General features: G+C 37.7%; 1 protein-coding gene across 1 annotated transcript in view; it reads left to right on the forward strand.

Annotated features, from left to right (window-relative positions):
• The window catches only part of LOC107556197 (receptor tyrosine-protein kinase erbB-4-like), a 103,344-nt gene that overhangs the window by 7,918 nt on the left and 76,017 nt on the right, over positions 1-19,409 (forward strand). The window contains exons 4-8 of the mRNA XM_016239253.1: positions 4,931-5,049; positions 6,942-7,083; positions 9,269-9,382; positions 9,495-9,621; positions 10,634-10,707. Of these exons, the coding sequence (XP_016094739.1) occupies positions 4,931-5,049; positions 6,942-7,083; positions 9,269-9,382; positions 9,495-9,621; positions 10,634-10,707 (576 nt within the window). The remainder of the gene's footprint in view (positions 1-4,930; positions 5,050-6,941; positions 7,084-9,268; positions 9,383-9,494; positions 9,622-10,633; positions 10,708-19,409) is intronic.

The raw sequence follows: 19,409 nt of genomic DNA on the forward strand, positions 1-19,409 counted from the left end.
TGATGAAAACATTCCAGGGTTTTTCTCCATATAGTGGACTTCAATGGGGATCAACGGGTTGAAGGTCCAAATTGCAGTTTCAATGCAGCTTCAAAGGGCTCTACACGATCCCAGCCAAGGAATAAGGGTCTTGTCTAGTGAAATGATCGGTCATTTGCTAAATAAAAAAATAAAAATGTATATACTTTTAACCCCAAATGCTTGTCTTGCACTATGAGAGAGATAATCATGCTGCTTACCTTTTTTGGAATTGCACCTATGATACAGAGGCATCATTATTTACTCATTCTCATATAGTTCCAAATTAATCTAAACTGTAACAATTCTCCTATGTTCTTTTCCATAACACTCATAACAGCATATTGGTTTGGAGCAACAAGTAAATAATAACATAATTTTAATTTTTCTGTGAAGTGCTCCAAAGGTTTTGGAGCAGAGCCTGTTCTCTCTTTCTTTTTCTGTGTAGTATATTCTGATCTCATTTAGATAGTCGTAAACAAACCTTTGCACTGCCTCTACAAAGACACTACATGTCACTGCACTGCACCAGATAAGTATGTTCTCTCTTCTCCCCTCGTCTCGCCGTCCTCACCTTTCTTCTCATCACGGCGGTTAAATCCGCAGCTCGCCTCGCCACCAGCCGCCTAGCTTGAGTAGTCTTAATTGTCGAAATGATAAGGATGAAGTAATTGGAGAACTGCGTGACTGTGAAATGGATTTGAGTTCCATCTCACACTAATGAAGCTATTTAGTAAGTTGAGAGCATTAAACATTCTGGTCGGATTTTTTCTGTAGCTTTCCTGTCATTTTTGCAAACTTAAATCTGTATTTCTTCTCAACCCAGTGGATACTGAGTAAATATTTCAAACTAGTGTATTCAAATAATGATTTTTTTAAAGCATAATTAGATTTGGAATCAATTTGTGCATTGCTAAACTGGGATTACATCTAAACAAGAGCACCGCTTCTTGACCTAAAATTTGTCTGCGCAATAAAACACGGCATTTGAGCTCCTAATGAAACTCTCAGAGGCTAAATATTCTATGCTTTATAGTCTTCTGTGTACTTTATCAGATTGATGGTGTATAATTGCCACATGCGGATGTATTTTTAAAAGCGTGTTTATGGCAAATGAATCAACATCATCACTTTTCTGAGTGGGCCTTTAGTTCAGTGCGATGTTTTTTGTTTTCGTAAAATAGGCCATTTGGTGTCTATGTGGTAATGGCTTGCACTACCATAATGGCTGTGTTAAAGTGGTATTTCAGAGGAAGGCCAGTTCACAGCCATTGAATCTGTTCATATAATAACTTTTATACACATGCCTCTCATAGTGTATTGAATATGTACCTTTACATAGAAATACAGTCGTTAGCTATATTATTCAGGTCTTATAGTGAGGCTGTGATGGCGAGGGACACTAAATATAACAAAAAGTTGTGTGTCTGATTGGTCCAAATGCTACAGACCAAACTGCAGGTTCAGTGCAGCTTCATAGGGATATACACGATCCCAGCCAAGGAATAAGGGTCTTGTCTAGCAATTCTCTAAAAAAAAAAATATATATATATATATATATATATATACAGGGGGGAAAAAAAGGATTTAGTCAGCCCCCAATTGTGCAAGTTCTCCCACTTAAAAAGATGAGAGAGGCCTGTAATTTTCATCATAGGTATGCCTCAACTATGAGAGACAAAATGAGGAAAAAAATCCAGAAAATCACATTGTGGGAATTTTAAAGAATTTATTTGCAAATTATGGTGGAAAATAAGTATTTGGTCAATAACAAAATTTCATCTCAATACTTTGTTATATACCCTTTGTTGGCAATGACAGAGGTCAAACGTTTTCTGTAAGTCTTCACAAGGTTTAGTGAAATGATCGGTCATTTGCTAAATAAAAAAATAAAAATGTATATACTTTTAACCACAAATGCTTGTCTTGCACTATGAGAGAGATAATCATGCTGCTTACCTTTTTTGGAATTGCACCTATGATACAGAGGCATCATTATTTACTCATTCTCATATAGTTCCAAATTAATCTAAACTGTAACAATTCTCCTATGTTCTTTTCCATAACACTCATAACAGCATATTGGTTTGGAGCAACAAGTAAATAATAACATAATTTTAATTTTTCTGTGAAGTGCTCCAAAGGTTTTGGAGCAGAGCCTGTTCTCTCTTTCTTTTTCTGTGTAGTATATTCTGATCTCATTTAGATAGTCGTAAACAAACCTTTGCACTGCCTCTACAAAGACACTACATGTCACTGCACTGCACCAGATAAGTATGTTCTCTCTTCTCCCCTCGTCTCGCCGTCCTCACCTTTCTTCTCATCACGGCGGTTAAATCCGCAGCTCGCCTCGCCACCAGCCGCCTAGCTTGAGTAGTCTTAATTGTCGAAATGATAAGGATGAAGTAATTGGAGAACTGCGTGACTGTGAAATGGATTTGAGTTCCATCTCACACTAATGAAGCTATTTAGTAAGTTGAGAGCATTAAACATTCTTGCTGGATTTTTGCTCTAGCTTTTCTGTCATTTTTGCAAACTTAAATCTGTATTTCTTCTCAACCCAGTGGATACTGAGTAAATATTTCAAACTAGTGTATTCAAATAATGATTTTTTTAAAGCATAATTAGATTTGGAATCAATTTGTGCATTGCTAAACTGGGATTACATCTAAACAAGAGCACCGCTTCTTGACCTAAAATTTGTCTGCGCAATAAAACACGGCATTTGAGCTCCTAATGAAACTCTCAGAGGCTAAATATTCTATGCTTTATAGTCTTCTGTGTACTTTATCAGATTGATGGTGTATAATTGCCACATGCGGATGTATTTTTAAAAGCGTGTTTATGGCAAATGAATCAACATCATCACTTTTCTGAGTGGGCCTTTAGTTCAGTGCGATGTTTTTTGTTTTCGTAAAATAGGCCATTTGGTGTCTATGTGGTAATGGCTTGCACTACCATAATGGCTGTGTTAAAGTGGTATTTCAGAGGAAGGCCAGTTCACAGCCATTGAATCTGTTCATATAATAACTTTTATACACATGCCTCTCATAGTGTATTGAATATGTACCTTTACATAGAAATACAGTCGTTAGCTATATTATTCAGGTCTTATAGTGAGGCTGTGATGGCGAGGGACACTTGTGTATGCAAATAAGTAGATTACTTTTTTCTATCAACATTTTATTTTAAATGTTATAGAATTGTATAAGGGAAAGTGTGTATAAAAAGAGATTTACTCACCATCCAAATTAGATTTTGTTACAGTTCTCTTAAAAGGGTCATATCAAACATTTTTATTATAACAAATGTTTAGCTTTTAATGGCCATTTATCTTGCTCTCTGATCATTAACAAATAAACAAGTTGTATCTGTCTGACTTTCACCATTGAAAACAAAACAAAACTGGATGGGCGTGCTTCTGATGACCCAGTAGGCATCACTGATGTGTAAACACAGATGACCATGTGATCATTTATTGATGTAAATTTGCAGAAGTTTTCTCTCTCGCACATCTTGGTTTAAATAAATTCTCTCTTTGGACTGTGAAGCAAGTTCTGAAAGTTATAGTATGTTTCAGTAATCAGTGCTTCTTCCATGAATATTTAAAAATATAAATATTCAATTAGCATAAGATCATAAAAGTTGGGTGTATAATAAATATACTAAAATTAGAAAATGTTTTAAGTAGCTTTAGAGGAAGTATAGCATGTTACCCAGCAGGGAACTGGTTTCACAACTTGAAATTTAGTAACCATACCCAGATCCATGTACATCTGAATCCTGTCTTACAAACTAATTAACACGCATTTGTAAGAGGCTGTGTATCGTGCAGTCAGCCCGAACAAGCATGCACATACAAATGCTGCTGTGTAAATCCAATTACAGCATTTTACAACCACCGTGCTAGTAACACACTCACGTTCATGCAAGGACTAATAGATAAATGAAAATGACAGCCTTTGTAGGGTTTGAGTAAGAAAAAGCTATGCAAATGTGATATTTTACATTGTTGTGTTCCAAAACCACAATTCATAATGTAACCACTATAGTGACCATTAGTGTAAACTGTCTTCTAAAATGTATCTCAATTTCCACCGAAGTATTAAGCAGTACAACTATTTTAAACATTGATGATAATAATAATAAATAGTGCTTGATCAACAAATCAGCATATTGTTTTCTGAATGATCTGCTGTAAATTCAGCTTTGCCATCACAGGAATAACCTACATTTTAAAATATATTACAATAGAAAATGGTTATTTTAATAATATTTCATTACATTACTCTTTTATTGTATCTTGATCAAATAAATGCAGACTTGGTGAATGCAAGAGACTTCTTTCAAAAACATTAAAAAAAATAAAAATCTTACCAAGCCCAAACTTTTGTATTGTAGTGTGCCTAAGTAATATATCCTCCATTTTGATGGAAATTCTATTGTGCTCATGAGGTTTGTTCCCATCCTGGCAATGTAAGAAGAGTTACAGTATGTCAGCCAAGCTTTCGTATCTGCGTTTGCATCCTTACAGTTTGTAAAGTATATTTCTGGCCTTATTTCAGAAAGCTCCCCAAGCTCATTCAGCAGCTACACTGGAGATGTATTCTGCATGCCATATGGTAGGAATTACTGTGAATGTCTATATTCATTATAGTGAGGAACACTAGCAGAAATAGGAAAGCAGTGCAGCTCTGTGATCACCATCACTCTGCAGTTAAGAGACCACACATCCCCACATGTTCTCCCTGGTTAGAGCTCTGTTTACTCACAGTATGACTCTTACTGGCATCCAGACAGCTGTGTAGTACAATGAGGCGTAATGGTTAAAGGAATCATCACACAAATACTAATTGTCATCAGAAAATGCATATTTCTCTAATACTTTCCCTTATCTCTGGTTCTTTCTCAGTGACGAAGACAGTGTGTGCTGAGCAATGTGATGGCCGCTGTTTTGGGCCATACGTGAGTGACTGCTGTCATCGTGAGTGTGCTGGAGGCTGTTCGGGACCAAAGGACACAGACTGCTTTGTATGTCTTCAGTATTCCTGTAACACACTCATGCACTCAATCATATTAGGCACTGCAGTGTCTAGTCGATAAGCTCTACCACTAGTTGATCTTTTTGTCCGGTGTTGACTAGTCATCATGAATCACATAACTTCAGTTTGTTCTATATGGTGACTGCAGGTCAAAAATTCCTCTGTCCACAAACTGTGTCTTTGTCTCATTGTCAAATATAAAGTGGGATTTCAAAGTCTGAGTCCATAGCAATTTTGCATGTTTCTATTTTAATACAGTTTTTTCATTACAATTTATTTGATCAGCATCATAATTTGAGTGAAAAGTTAACACTTTATAATTAGCTTCCATTTGTTAACTACATTAGTTAACAAAGAAAAATAATTCAAAAGCATTTATTGATCTTAGTTAATGTTAACTTCAAGATTTACTAATACATTATTAAAATAAAAGAATGCATTTGTTCATATTATTTAATGGACTTGAACCTACATGAACTAACAATGAACAGTTGTATTTTTATTAACTAAGGTTAACAAAGAGTAATAAATACTGTGACAAATGTATTGTTCATTGTTAATTAATGCATTAACTAATGTTAAATAATGGGACCTTTTTGAAAAGAGTTACCAAGTTAAATTGAATTTCAGAATGTCAGGATTTTGTTAGCTTTAATGTCAGCAGCACTTGAGCTGCGTGAACTTCACACATTTGTGTCAAACCTGGTTATCATGTTCTCCAGCATGATTTGAGATGATCCAATGAGATTATCCAAAGAGTATTTTGAGCTTCAAAGGAAGCAAGAACATTTGATATGATTAGAATATTAGATTTTGAATCCCAGATTTTCAATGAGGGCTCTTTGAACCCCACTGTATGTAAAATTATGCAAATGTGAAAGTGCAGTGAAACTGAAGTCGTCATGCTCAAACATTAAATCAACAAATAGTCAGCATCTTGTCTGGGCTACTAGTCAAGTAGTTGTACAAGCCCTAACTTCAGATTTTACATCCAGTGCCAACCCACTTGCACACAACCCTCTTACAGATGTCTGTCTGTCAGTCATCTGCGGCTTTATCAGCCATCCCATAAACCTGCAGTTGTAGAAGTGTTTCAGTAACAGCGGCAGACCCTTTCCAGCTCCCCAACCTTATCTTTGAGTTTTTGTTGTGCTGTGATATTCACTTCTCCAAAAGAGATCCATGTTGCCTACAGATGACTCGCTTTTGACCAAAAATCTCCCTATAGGAAATGTTCTTTGCACGGGAGATACCATTAAAATCTCATTTCCTCCCACAATGCCTTGCTGTGAATGAGAGTGGGGGCCACACCTCTGTAGCTCTTTTGTTACATGCTGCCTGGGCAGATCCCGACCGTCTCTGACTGCTCCTTGTTCCTCCAGCCTTCAGAGAAAGCGATTTATCGCACCTCTTCGTTTTTTTAATTAGTTATCCTCAGCTGTAATCATTGATATTGTACTTCGCAATTGTTCCCTTTTAATTGAAAATGCACTTTTGTGGCATGCATTGGGATTTGGATCAATGCCTTTATTTATTTTTATTTTTTTTACATCTCAGCAAATCTAAGGCAGAAAACAGTTATTTCGTGTTCCTGAAGTCAGATTGATAAAGCGAAGAGCTTTTTCTATTCCATAAGCCTGTTCGAATCATTATTTATTTGTAGCATTGCTACTTTATATTGCTAATATGCTGTATTGGTGTTGGTTGACATACTTTTTTGTGGGTCAAAGCTGATTAGTGGAGCAATTATGTGTTCCGGCACATTCTTCTATTGCATATAATCCTAAAATGAGACTGTACAAGTAGCAACACAAATTTTTGTCAGCTGTTTTATTAAATAAATGTGTATTGCTGTCAGTAACCTTGTTTCTTTGTGTCCAGGCCTGCACTAATTTCAACGACAGCGGCGCATGTGTGACGCAATGCCCTCAGCCCTTCGTCTACAACCCCACCACGTTCCAGCTGGAGCACAACCCACGGGCCAAATACACATATGGAGCGTTCTGCGTCAAAAAGTGCCCACGTAAGACAGACAGTGAAAACTAATACAAACATGTGTATGCTTACGCACACGCTTCTAGCTGGATCTTTCACTCACATAAATGGATATCAGGTGCCATGTTGAAGCACGTTCACATTCGGGAATGTAAGCAAGTTTCAGATTGAATGCAAATGAGGTGGATCGGCTGCACCTGAGCCCTTGCTCTCCTCTGAGCCCCTGATGTGGTGTGTTACCCATGCAGAGCCCCAGGAGTAAGCCTGTCTGCTAAATCTCACTCAGCTTCTTGACCTCTGGTTTCCCCATTGGCTTGAGGGAGGGAGGGAGGGAGGAAGGGATGGAGGAAAAAGAAAGAAAGAAAGAAAGAGTATGTGTGTGCCAGGGGTCTTCAACAGAGGATCTGTGGCAGAACAACAGGGGGTCCACCAATAGAGAGATATTATAAGATGATGCATTCCTTTCCCCCCCCCCCCAAGTCATGTGATTTATAGAAGAGTGACTGGGATCAAATGTTTTCTCTCATCCTCAACAATGGATGGATCACAGTTTTCACAGAAATATTAAGCAGCAAAACTGTTTCTTGATTATCAAATCATCATATTAGAATGATTTTTGAAGGATCATGTGACACTGAAGGCTGGAGAAATGACTTTGTCTTCACATGAAAAAATTACATTAAAAATATATTAAAATAGAAAACAGTTATTTTATTTTATTTAATATTTCACAATATTTCTGTTGTTACTGTAGTTTGATCAAATAAATGAAGCCTTGGTGAGCATAAGAAACTTATTTCAAAAACATTATATAATCTTACTGTTCCCAAACCGACCTTATGAAATGTACGCATGTTATGAAATATTGTTTTTAATCAGAAGCGTCCTGAATTATCAACTTGATCGGTATGTTTTTTTTTAAGCTATTAAATTGTCTGAGCTATTAAACTGCCTGAACAGAATTCATACAGTCATAGAAAACCTGGTAATATCAGGGAATTTGAAAATTTAATTTCCAGGTTATGCAAATGAACAAGATCCTAAAATATTTAATTGGCTAGAAATGGCTCTTTTTGAATGCCAACTATATAAACATCATGACCATCTAGAAAAGTCATGGAAATTCATTTGTCAAGAAGTGCAGGAATCCTGCCTGAGACCCAGAACATAACGGTTAACTTCAACCACAGCGAAATAATTTATTGTCCATTCCACGTTAAAATGTATCAAATACAAATAAATGTCATGTGCATATTTAATGTTTGTTTTAATTGCTTTAAAATGTCAGCACCATGACAAAGTATGTACTGTAAATATAGTACTATACATACAATGCAACACATTTCTAAACAGAGGGTTCCGGTTCCTTCTCTGTTTCTCTGTCCAATGAGAATAGACTTGATGGGGTAATTATGGAGATAGGAATCTGTCATACCCCCTATTGTATTTTTCATTGAAACAATGAACATCTCTTGTGAACTGACCTGACTTCTTTGAAAAGTAGAGAACGGTGAAAGAGTAACAGTGAAAGAATGAAAGAGAGCTGTGATAACAGTGATGATAGGTGAGGACGAGTGTCATTATTCCCCCTTGCTGGGCTGCCACTGCTGCAGAATGAAGGGTTTGCACACGGACAGACGCCCACTCCAGTGCTCAGTCCATGATGAATGTTATTGTGCAATACTATGAGACCCGCCCCAAAACCCGAACCACCCTCCGCAGTCACGCAAGACCAGTTTATTCAGTGGGGCGACAGTGAAATGCTCAGTTTGGTTGTGTTTCTCTTGGCTGTCAGGGTTGTGAAGGTGAGGTTTGTGTTTTTACCCAGGGTAATTTGTTCTCCTAGTGTCACATGTTAAATCTAGTGCCATGTAGTTCTTTACAGTAAGAGTCTGAGATTCACGTTACATGTAAGAGGTGAAGAGAGACGTCCATCTTCCTTTATCTGTCCCTCCATGATCCCCTCTCTTTTCTCTTGTAATGGATACCACGCTGCACAATCACCTCCGGAAATAGGTTCTTTCCATCACGCACACACGCCACAGTCACGGTCCCCAATGCATCCGTGCAGATGTGTTAATGGTTTTTGTCTGAGAATGGATGTTTCTTCTCTGCCATTTCAAAATGTCAATGGCCTTTTTCACAGAAATTGCTTAGAGGTAGAGCATGCCGCCATCTGACCGTTTGTTCTGCCTCTGTGTGTGGTATGACAGATAACTTTGTGGTGGACCACAGCTCTTGTGTCAGAGCCTGTCCCAGCAACAAGATGGAGGTGGAGGAGAATAGGATCAAGATGTGTATCCCCTGCACTGATATCTGCCCAAAAGGTGATCACACACATCATCAGAGGTTACCAAAATGCCATATATTAGGCATATATATGTTGTCAGTACCAATACCACTGTTCTTTCTCTCAAAGTTTTCTGGTTTATGTTACAGCATGCGATGGGATCGGCACTGCAAGCCTTCAGACGGCTCAAACTGTAGACTCCAGCAACATCGACAGATTCATCAACTGCACCAAGATCAACGGAAATCTGGTGTTCCTCATCACAGGCATTAAAGGGTGAGAGTGGCTCCTTCACACCATCCGTTGGCTCACTTCACAGCTATTACACTCTGCTTTAAAGCTGAATATCGGATATTGGGTTGTCGTAAGCCATTTGACCTATGTTGCTTATTTTTATCAGATAACATCAGCTTTAATGATGCAGGAGGAGATTCATGTAGAAGAAAAGCACTAGGGAAGCCCTTCACATCATGGCTGTGTAAAAAAAAACTAGACTGGCCAGTTTAATAGCACACATTAAAAGTGCCGTTAACACACTTTGCGAGTTTAGACAGTCAAGCAAAACCTACGAGACCTTCTACTGACTCTCGCAGTTAATGTGATTTTATATGAGAAATGTGCTGCCCCCTCTTTATATAAGTGCTGTGAAATATTTGATTATCAAGAAGTCATTTGACCTCTGGTTGACCCGCTCCCTCCAGTGGCCTTTTTTTGATCCCGCTGTGTCTGATTGGCTGACCCTCTAACCCCATATAGCTGACTCTGATCTTAAAGAGCAATTCAGGGCTAGCAGCCACAGCATGCTGGGAAAAGCCATGTGCACACACACACACACATCTTGATAGGCATACAGATGACATCATCTCCACCACAAACTGTGATATGGAGTGCACATATTTCTTACACGTATTCCCCACACACACACTCTCACACACGCTGCATCAGCAGGTGTTCTGGACGCGTCCTCCCTGAAGATCTCCGGCTCAATGGTGCTATTAAAACCCACTGTACTGTGCAACAGAATAGCATAAGGCATGGTGACTTGGAAAAGATGTAGAAAATTCCGCATACTGGGATGGATGGAGTCAGCAGGCACTGGTCAGAGTGCATTTATGTTGATAGTCTGCACTCTAATAAAAATTGGCTTCATACAGTTATGTTTAAGAGCTTGTTTCACATTCAGCTTCATCTGTTAGCAAAATGACAGATTTTTTTGACTGTAAAGATGTGCCTGTCAGTATATACCGAGTATAATGTGTATTTGCATCAATCTCCATGTGTGTTACAGGGATATATACCACAACATAGAGCCTCTGGATCCAGAGAAACTCAACGTGTTCCGCACCGTTCGAGAGATCACCGGTAAGTCAAGTTAGTTTTATTTGGATTGGGATTTTGCATAATAATATCATAATACCATAATACATATTCTTTTAAAGCATCTTTGAAAAATGAATAGCGACTTACAAACAAGCAAGTTTAAGCAAGTAAAAAAAAAAACATTGAAGAAATCTTTAGAGGAACCAGTACTCAGCAAGGGGAGCCCGTCTTCCTCTGGCAGGCACATGATCTATTTAAATAGGTGCTGTTTGCCCATTGTGAATAGCTGCATCACATTTATAGTATTTTTAAATTATTTATTTATTCATATAATCAGGAAGTGATATGTACCTTTTTTTAAACTCTTGTTGCTACAAATTTGCGCCACAACTAATCTTGGATACATCATGTCTTTTTTTTCTTTTTTCTTTTTAATAAATTACTACTTTTATTCAGCAAGAACATTTTAAATTGATCAAAAGAGACAGTCAAGGCATTTCATGTTATAAAAAGGTATTTTGAATAAATTCTGTTCTTTTGAACTTTCTTTATCAAAGAAAAAATGAAATGTATGTACAGTTTCCACAAAAATATTGAGCAGCACAATTGTTTATGATGATAATAAATGCTTCTTGATCACCAAACCAGCACATTAGAATGATTTCTGGAGGATTTTGTGACACTGAAGCCTGGAGTAATGGCTGCTGAAAATTCAGCTTTGCCATCTTAGATGTAAAGTGCAAAATATATTAAAATAGAAAATAGTTATTTTAAAGTGTAATAATGCAGATTTTACTGTGTTGTTGATCAAACAAATGCAGCCTTGGTAGGCATAAGAGTCTTCTTTCAAAAACATCAAAAATATTACCAACTCCAAATAGTATGTTCAGATTAAAATGGAAATATTTTAGAATACTGAAATAAGTCGAGTCACATTTCCTGTGTGCTTGTGTGAGGAGTGTTATTTGTATAACACACTGAGAGAGTGTTCCAAATCTGTCGCTAATAAGGTTCCAAATCAGGGTGCTGCCTAACCACAAGGCAGCTTCTTACTTTTTAGAACAGAGCCATTAATATGCTTTCATAAAGAAGGGCCTGCGAGAAAAAAAAAGAAGCTGGTTCACATGCTCATATTGACATAATCCACCTGTTTTATTGAGAAATACATCAAAAACACATGGAACACAGCACAGAGGAAGATCTAGTGTATTTGTGCGTTTGTAGATTTGTATATTTGTGTGTGATGTGTGTAAGGGAGTGTGTGTGATATGATGAATACATGATGAGGGAGATTTGTCCAACTGAGGAGAGCTTCCCATAGGAGAGCAGGACTCTTGGCTCACAAGAAACATGAAAGCAGTTGAAAACACTTCTTTCTCTCTCTCCCTTTCACTCTTTACCTTTCTCGCTCTCTCTTGCTATGGTGACAGCGAAGAGGGCTCTCCAAGTCAGTGAGGCATGCATGTCAGGCTGTCACATCTATATGCAGGTGGCCACAGTCTCTGACAGAACAACATCTTCACTGGCAAGGTGTTATTTCTGCTCTATGACCCCAGCTTGAAGATTTTGACAGATTCAGATGCGCCTGTTATATGTAATTCTTTACAGTGGGTTTTTAAATTGAATGTGTTTATTCAGTTTGACTGAATTCAGTGTACATTTTTGGCAATGGCGCATGAAGAAGGTCATCTAACTGTCAGGAGTTTCAGCTGCAAAGAAAGAACCTTCAGATGGCTGTAAAATGCATAACCCCTGTTCCTTAGCAGCGACCAAGTCTGTTATTTAATTTTTGTATGACTCCCAGTAAACCCCAAACAACCCTGACTGACATTAAATGAACATTTCACAGCCTCAGTCGGATGCTTCCCCACCAGTATTTGAAGATTTGGGGAAATGCCTGCAGCTCTTGCCGGCACTGCCTTCAGCTCAAGCCCAGTGTGAATCATCTCTCAAGAGAGATGGACTGAAGAGGCTGACCTGATTTACCCTCTGCTCTGTCTCAAATCTTGAGGGAGGGGTTAGCACTAGGCGATACAGCTAAGAAAAATCTATCTCAATATTTTGCAGTCTTTTAATAATGATGTCTGATATATTTCTCCAAATTTATTTGTTTTATGTATGTGCTCTAAAATTGGTTTTAAAGGGTTATTTTTTTATATATTTTTTTTCAGCCAACCAGCCAGTGTTGTAGATTCAGAATGTTAATTGCAAAAAGCAAAAGATACAGATCTAATTTAAAAGGTTTTTACACTATTTTTTAACTGATCATTTGAATTATGTTTAAAGGGGTCATATGATGCTGCTAAAAAGAACATTATTTTGTGTATTTAGTGTAATGAAATGTGTTTATGGGGTTTAAGGTTCAAAAAACACATTATTTTCCACATACTGTACATTATTGTTTCTCCTCTATGCCCCGCCTTTCTGAAATCATCGATTTTTACAAAGCTCATCGGTCTGAAAAAGCAAGGTGTGCTGTGATTGGCCAGCTATCCAGTGCGTTGTGATTGGCCGAATACCTCAAGCGTGAGACGGAAATGTTACGCCCCTCACCATATTGTGATGATGCCCTGTCAGGCCAGAGCGATGATTCAAAAACATGAAAACCCATTATAAATGAGGTATTCGTTGCATCCAGTGGGGACATAATTATGGATTATAATGACTTATACTGTCTTTTTACATGTTGCGTTGCATCACACTGCGTAAACATAAAACCCTGTCTCCATTTGTGATCGGAGAAATGACAAACAACAAGCCCTACTCTACACTGCCCAAAAAACTTGCTTTAAATATATAAAATATAAAAACTCTTTAAATATAAAAAACGTACTTACAGTCGTGAAATGTTCTGGAACAGTGTTGTAAATACAACTTAACCACTGATTTCTAGTCGTGTCCAGTTTTGGAAGGCCAAACAAAGTAGTTTCGTTTTTTACAACGAAACAGCATCACACACGGCGGCCTACAGTGAGCAGAGGCCTGGGGCTAGCGTGAGGAACGGCGGGAGGGTTACAGTGAGCAGAGGCGGCGAGCTTGAGACCGGCGCAGCCGGCGATTTCAACGTAGGAGCATCTGGAAGGACATGTGACGACTCCGGGCTGGACTCCGCTTTGTCCACGGTGAAAGCTGATCCGGCGATCCACAGCGCAAAGTTGTCCAAGAGCTTGTAACACTCCAAAGAGAAAGAAAAAATTTTAATTGCATCATATGACCCCTTTAATATTTAAAAAAAAGTAAATTATATTTTAAATTATTTACGAAATTTAAATGTAATTTAATGTTTTTAATGTTTTTTTTTTACTTCAGTGTTTTAAAATATTTTTTTAAGTTCCTTATACTCGACAAGGCTGCATTTATTTGCAATAAAAACGTTTGCAGTATTAACTGGTTTTAGACTTCAAAACAGCAATATTATGAAAGATTATTCCAATCTAAAATAACTGTTTTTTTATTTTAATGTATTTTAATATATAATTCACGTTGGTAAAGCTGAATTTTCAGCAATCATTACTCCAGTCTTCAATGTCACATAATCCTTCAGAAATTGTTCTTATGCCGATTTGGTGCTTAAGAAACATTGTTTTATTATTATCAATGTTGAAAGGAGCTGTGCTGCTTAATATTTTTTTTATAAACCACATTGCAGTTTTTGCAGGATTCTTTGATTAATCGAAAGTTACAGTTAGCATTCATTTGAAATTAAAATCTTTTGCAACTTTATAAATGTCTACATACTAGGCCTATATGTTTAATTGAAACATTTTAAAGCATTTAAAACATTTCTTAGTTATGACATATATTTAAATCTCTGCTTCAACTGATCATTGTACAACATTATTTGATCCCAGAATTCTGCGATTGGCCAGTCAGAATCTGATTGTGTAATATAAAGTAACCACGGGTGTAGAATAACACGTAAATTCGTCCCTCTTAACATGTTTCGGGCAAGTGTTTTCACAAAGAGTTTTCAAGGGCCGGTGTGAATAAATCTAGATTTAAAGGGGTCCTATTATGCTCTTTTACAATGTCTTGAATTTGTTTTGGGGGTGTACTAGAACATGCTCTCATGCTTGGTGGTTCGAGAAACGCGTTATTTTTTACATCATTTACATTATTACAATACCTTTCTCCCCATCCTGGCACAAACGGCTCGATAAGTTCCGGGTTTGATGAAGGCCCGCCTTCCGAAAAACGAAATGTGATGTGATTGGTTAGCTGTCCCAGTGCATTGTGATTGGCGAACAGCTTAGACGGTGTTTCAGTACTGCCACGCCCCTTGCCAAAGTAGCAAGTTCCGTCTGCTCCGGTTTAGTTAAGGATGGCGTCAATATTGCCATATCAATTTGAGCCGGATTCAGACCCAGAGAATATTGAACAAGAGGATCGCGCAGAACCTTTGCACGCATGGATATTGCAAGACATATTAGAGTGGTAAAGTTATAGTTTTTTTTGTTTTGTTTTTTTGGCTAAATCGCGTTTTAGATAGAATGTCAACAACCGCTTAAAAATAACTGCATTTACTATGTACAGATAAGTGCATATGTATTATTTTTATTGTTATTTAATTCTAACATTATAACATGAATTGCAGTGAACCTGTTATACAGTTGAATTTATTTATACCATAGTCCAGTGTTTCCCAGGCGGCATATATATGCAAACTCATTCTCTGCCAGCAGGAGGCACTATTGGAGTGGAAGAGATCAAGGTTTCCCCGGTAATGCTGTAGACAAAGCAGCGCTCCTCTAAAAAAAAAACACTGCTTTATCAGACATTACATGCAAGATTAAATGAAAATGACATCCAATTTTCTGAAGACAGTCGGTTTCCTTCAGAAATACAGTGATATAAAAACACCCGCACTCAATGTATGGGAAACACTGTAGTCTCATAATTGAAGTGTAAATTACGCAGATTACATCAGTCCAGTATTGTACTGTCAGCAATTTATTATAAAAACGTTTTCATAATTGTAACATACATATTTACATACATAATTATTCAGGTGCATGTGTAATAACTTGCGAAAACTTGAGGCTACAGCAGCACTTCTTCGTCGTCTTGTCTGATGCACTCAACAAAGCGTTCTAACCACGACCTCTACCCCCTCCCCACCCCCCAACCATTCGAATTTCCGTAGGCAGGAATTATTTTAATGATATTCTAATGAGGCGATGTGAACATCATGGAGAGCTAAACACTCTCATGCAGTGTATGATTCATTCAAACTTGAAGCCGGAGTGCGCTCTTGTGCAGAAAGTCCAAGACGGACTCATAGAAGTAATAACTTATGACTTGCCAGGAAATCCCTTATATGGACAAAAGCATGTATAAGCTAAATAAAAAGAAGAAACGTTTTGACTGATGAAACGTGAAGACATTAAACACACGATTGCGACAATATATGGTTTATGTGTGTTTTTCAAGTCATCTCCAGGTAATAAATATATGTATATGAATAATACAGTGCTTATTGAAATAGCATTTATTATAGTATAGAAACTATTCTGCCTTATTGTGTGATAAAAATGGAAAAAAGTGTTTGTAGTAAATAAACAAATCATAAAATTGTCTTTAGGAAAATAGAAGAAAAATAGAATACAAATGATTGGTCATTGTCCAGCAGTGTATTTGATTTCTTAGCCTATTAAAAGTAAGAAATATGAGAAAAATAAAACTTAAAAAAATTCAAGTCAATTAAAAAAAAAGGTATTATTACATTTGACATTTCTGTCCCCCTCATCTCTGAAATGATGGCCACACTCCTGGAATAACGTTATCAAAAGCATTTTGCCTTGCTTTAGGATCGTACTGGTGTGCGTCTATAAACTCTCTGGTGTCAGCAGCTGTATTTTGTGTTACTCAAACTAATTTTCAGCAGTTCCCTTTGTGTTTCTTGCCTGCAATTCATTTGTGAGGCAGAATTACTCCCCTGATGTTAGTCTGGAGCCGACAGGTGTTCGCTGGGACCTCGTTAGCACTATTAGCATGATGAAGTCTCGCCTCCACATGTAAAATAAACCGATTACAACACAGACAGGCAAGCGGCCCACTCTCAAACACTGCACACACACTCCTTCAGACGTCCAATCACCCTATCGTGTTTTGTCGTTTAGGCAATTAGTGTCAGCATACACCATGTTAACGACACCTCACTGAGGCACTTCCTCTAATCTGTTTCCACAACCTTAGCTTAATTTAAACAGGCAGCGGAAAAGGCAAAATCTCAAGCGTTTAACCCTATTTTAGCCCTTGAATCCGAAAAGATCAGTTTCTAAGAGTGAACATAATGAAATTTTAGTCACGTTTTTGTAGGTTTTGTATTAATAATAAACAGTCTGGCTATAAACAATGTGAAAAGAGCTCAATTAATGTAAGAATATCATCCCTACTTGAATTTAGATGAGTTATGATTTATTGATGCTATGTCTCTCTCCTACAGAAAGCCATCACTGGAGGCAAATTTCTTAATCAAATGGCTGCATTTATATTTACTGTAGTCTTTTCCGGTAGACATGCTAATGAATGTGGAATCCAAACTTAATTTTAATAAAGCACCACAAAGCAGGCCAGGAATGATAACTGAAAGCCTAGAGATATGACCAGGGCCGTTTCTAGGCATAGGCGATTTAGGCGGTCGCCTAGGGCGCCACCAGCTGAAGGGGCGCCAATGAGCACTTGATAAATCATGTTGTGAGATTTGTCCAAAAGGTGTGCGTTTTTTGCGCCGATGCATTGTTAAAGGATCAGCGTGTCATGTAATATTCCCATATAAACGTTAACATCCAAATTAAAAAATATGTGTATAGTAAAATTCGCTAATTCACGAGATCAATACATCCTTTATTAGATCGCTTTGTCGAGTTAAATGCATCCTTGTTACGGAGGTGTCGAAATGCTGAATCAATTCATTCACTTCCAACAGCGCTTAATGGGAGCAGCGTCATAGAGGGCAGAGCGTCACGTTATTTAAAGGGGAAGTTTACACCTTAATGAGTAGCAAAGGATTAAGTAGCTGCATTGGTTACTTTTATGCCACTGATCAAGCTTTTATATGTAGTTTGGGGTAACAAAGGGTTTGACTGAAATAATAATGCAATAACTGACACTTTAAATCAGTGGTTCTCAACCTTTTTTTCCACCAGGCCGCACTATGGTCCAAGTGCGAGTCTCGCGGGCCGCACGCATATCATTTACATATTACGTCAGCAATACAAACCAACCTGATTTATAATATTATAGCCTAAATATTATGATATCTAATCGATTACATTCATTGAAATAAATAAATAATTCTACTCCCCATAAATAACACCCAATTTTGTGAAATTCGGCTTGAAAGGAGTAACAGCACAATCATAGGCGGGGTTTCACTTTTATGCATAGGGGTGCCCCACTGGCAGACGAGCCACGAGCACTTTTTTATATGTTCTACATTTCATGTATTTATGTAACACATATTCTACATTAAAAAAATTAATTTAGAATGAACAATAACTGCTGTACAAAGAGTAAAAAATAAAAAATAAAATAAAACATACCTAATGCAGAAAAGCTGCCTCTTTTTCCGAATTGCGCAGATGACCACTATCTTTCTTTCATCTCTTCTGATACATTTTCAGTCAAATCGTTTTCTGTGTGCTAGATCAGAGCTAGAGCCCTGCATTTCAGCCCGGGCCCGACGGGCCCCGACTTTTTTACGCCGCTCGGGCTGGGCTTCGGGACAATTTTCACGTCATAGTTCAGAGGCGGGCAGGGCCTCGGGCCTGTTTTAGGCTTCTGCTTATTTTTATATTTTAGACATCCATCAATTAGTGATGAAAAAAGATTGCCGTACTGGTGGAAACAACACGAGACCGTGCGACCGAGACTGTCAAGAGCGGCTCAACGGTGTTTAGTGTCCCGCAGCAGCAGCATGCGTGCCGTCAGCGCAGCTGAACAGTTCTGCGTTCAAATGCACACAATAGGCTTAAGCTTGCCGCAAAGCATCGGCAAAAGTAATTACCATAAATGTGTCAGGGGGAAACAGTAAGGAGATATTTTAATTATTTACTAATAAACTAGTGTTTTCTGTGTCGGTGTCGCAAGAATGAAGTTGTTGATCCTGACTCGCCATCAGAGAAGTGCATGTTCACGGATTATGATCATAATGAAAGCGTTTTTGTTTTATTTCATTAAGTAGTCATTTAAATCTTTCTATAGATATATTTATCATGTCTGTGAGGCATGTATTTGCTGAGTTTCAGTTCATTTTTGTGAAGCATGCCTGTTCAAGACGAGACGGCAGAAAGCACATGTTTGATTTCTTTATTTTATAAAAGCACAACGTTTTGTTGATATTGTGAGTGCACACAAATAAAAGTAGACCCTTTACAGTTACGAATTATGTATTACTCTTACCTTTATGAGCAAAAATGATGGTGTATCCACTGAAAAAAATGCAAGTAATTGTGCTGGCGTCTCCATGTCCTGCAAAGCGCGCTTTAGCTTCCACTCTCCGCACAAACTATTGGATACAGCGCACATTTATCTAGGTTTAACGTTTAAACATTGTTATATGCTTGAACAGTTTTATATCTATAGATTTTATTTTAGTCAAGTCGTGATGATTTGAGAAGGCTAAATTGATCAAACATATGCTTACTGTCTGCCGCTGGCCACTTGGTCTTTACTTTAAATGCGTAACGTTAATTAGGCTATGTGAGTACTGCTCATGTCTGAAAATAATATATGAAAAACAA

This window comes from Sinocyclocheilus grahami, unplaced genomic scaffold (assembly GCF_001515645.1).
Source record: "Sinocyclocheilus grahami isolate Dianchi unplaced genomic scaffold, SAMN03320097.WGS_v1.1 scaffold558.1, whole genome shotgun sequence".
Lineage (NCBI taxonomy): Eukaryota > Metazoa > Chordata > Actinopteri > Cypriniformes > Cyprinidae > Sinocyclocheilus > Sinocyclocheilus grahami.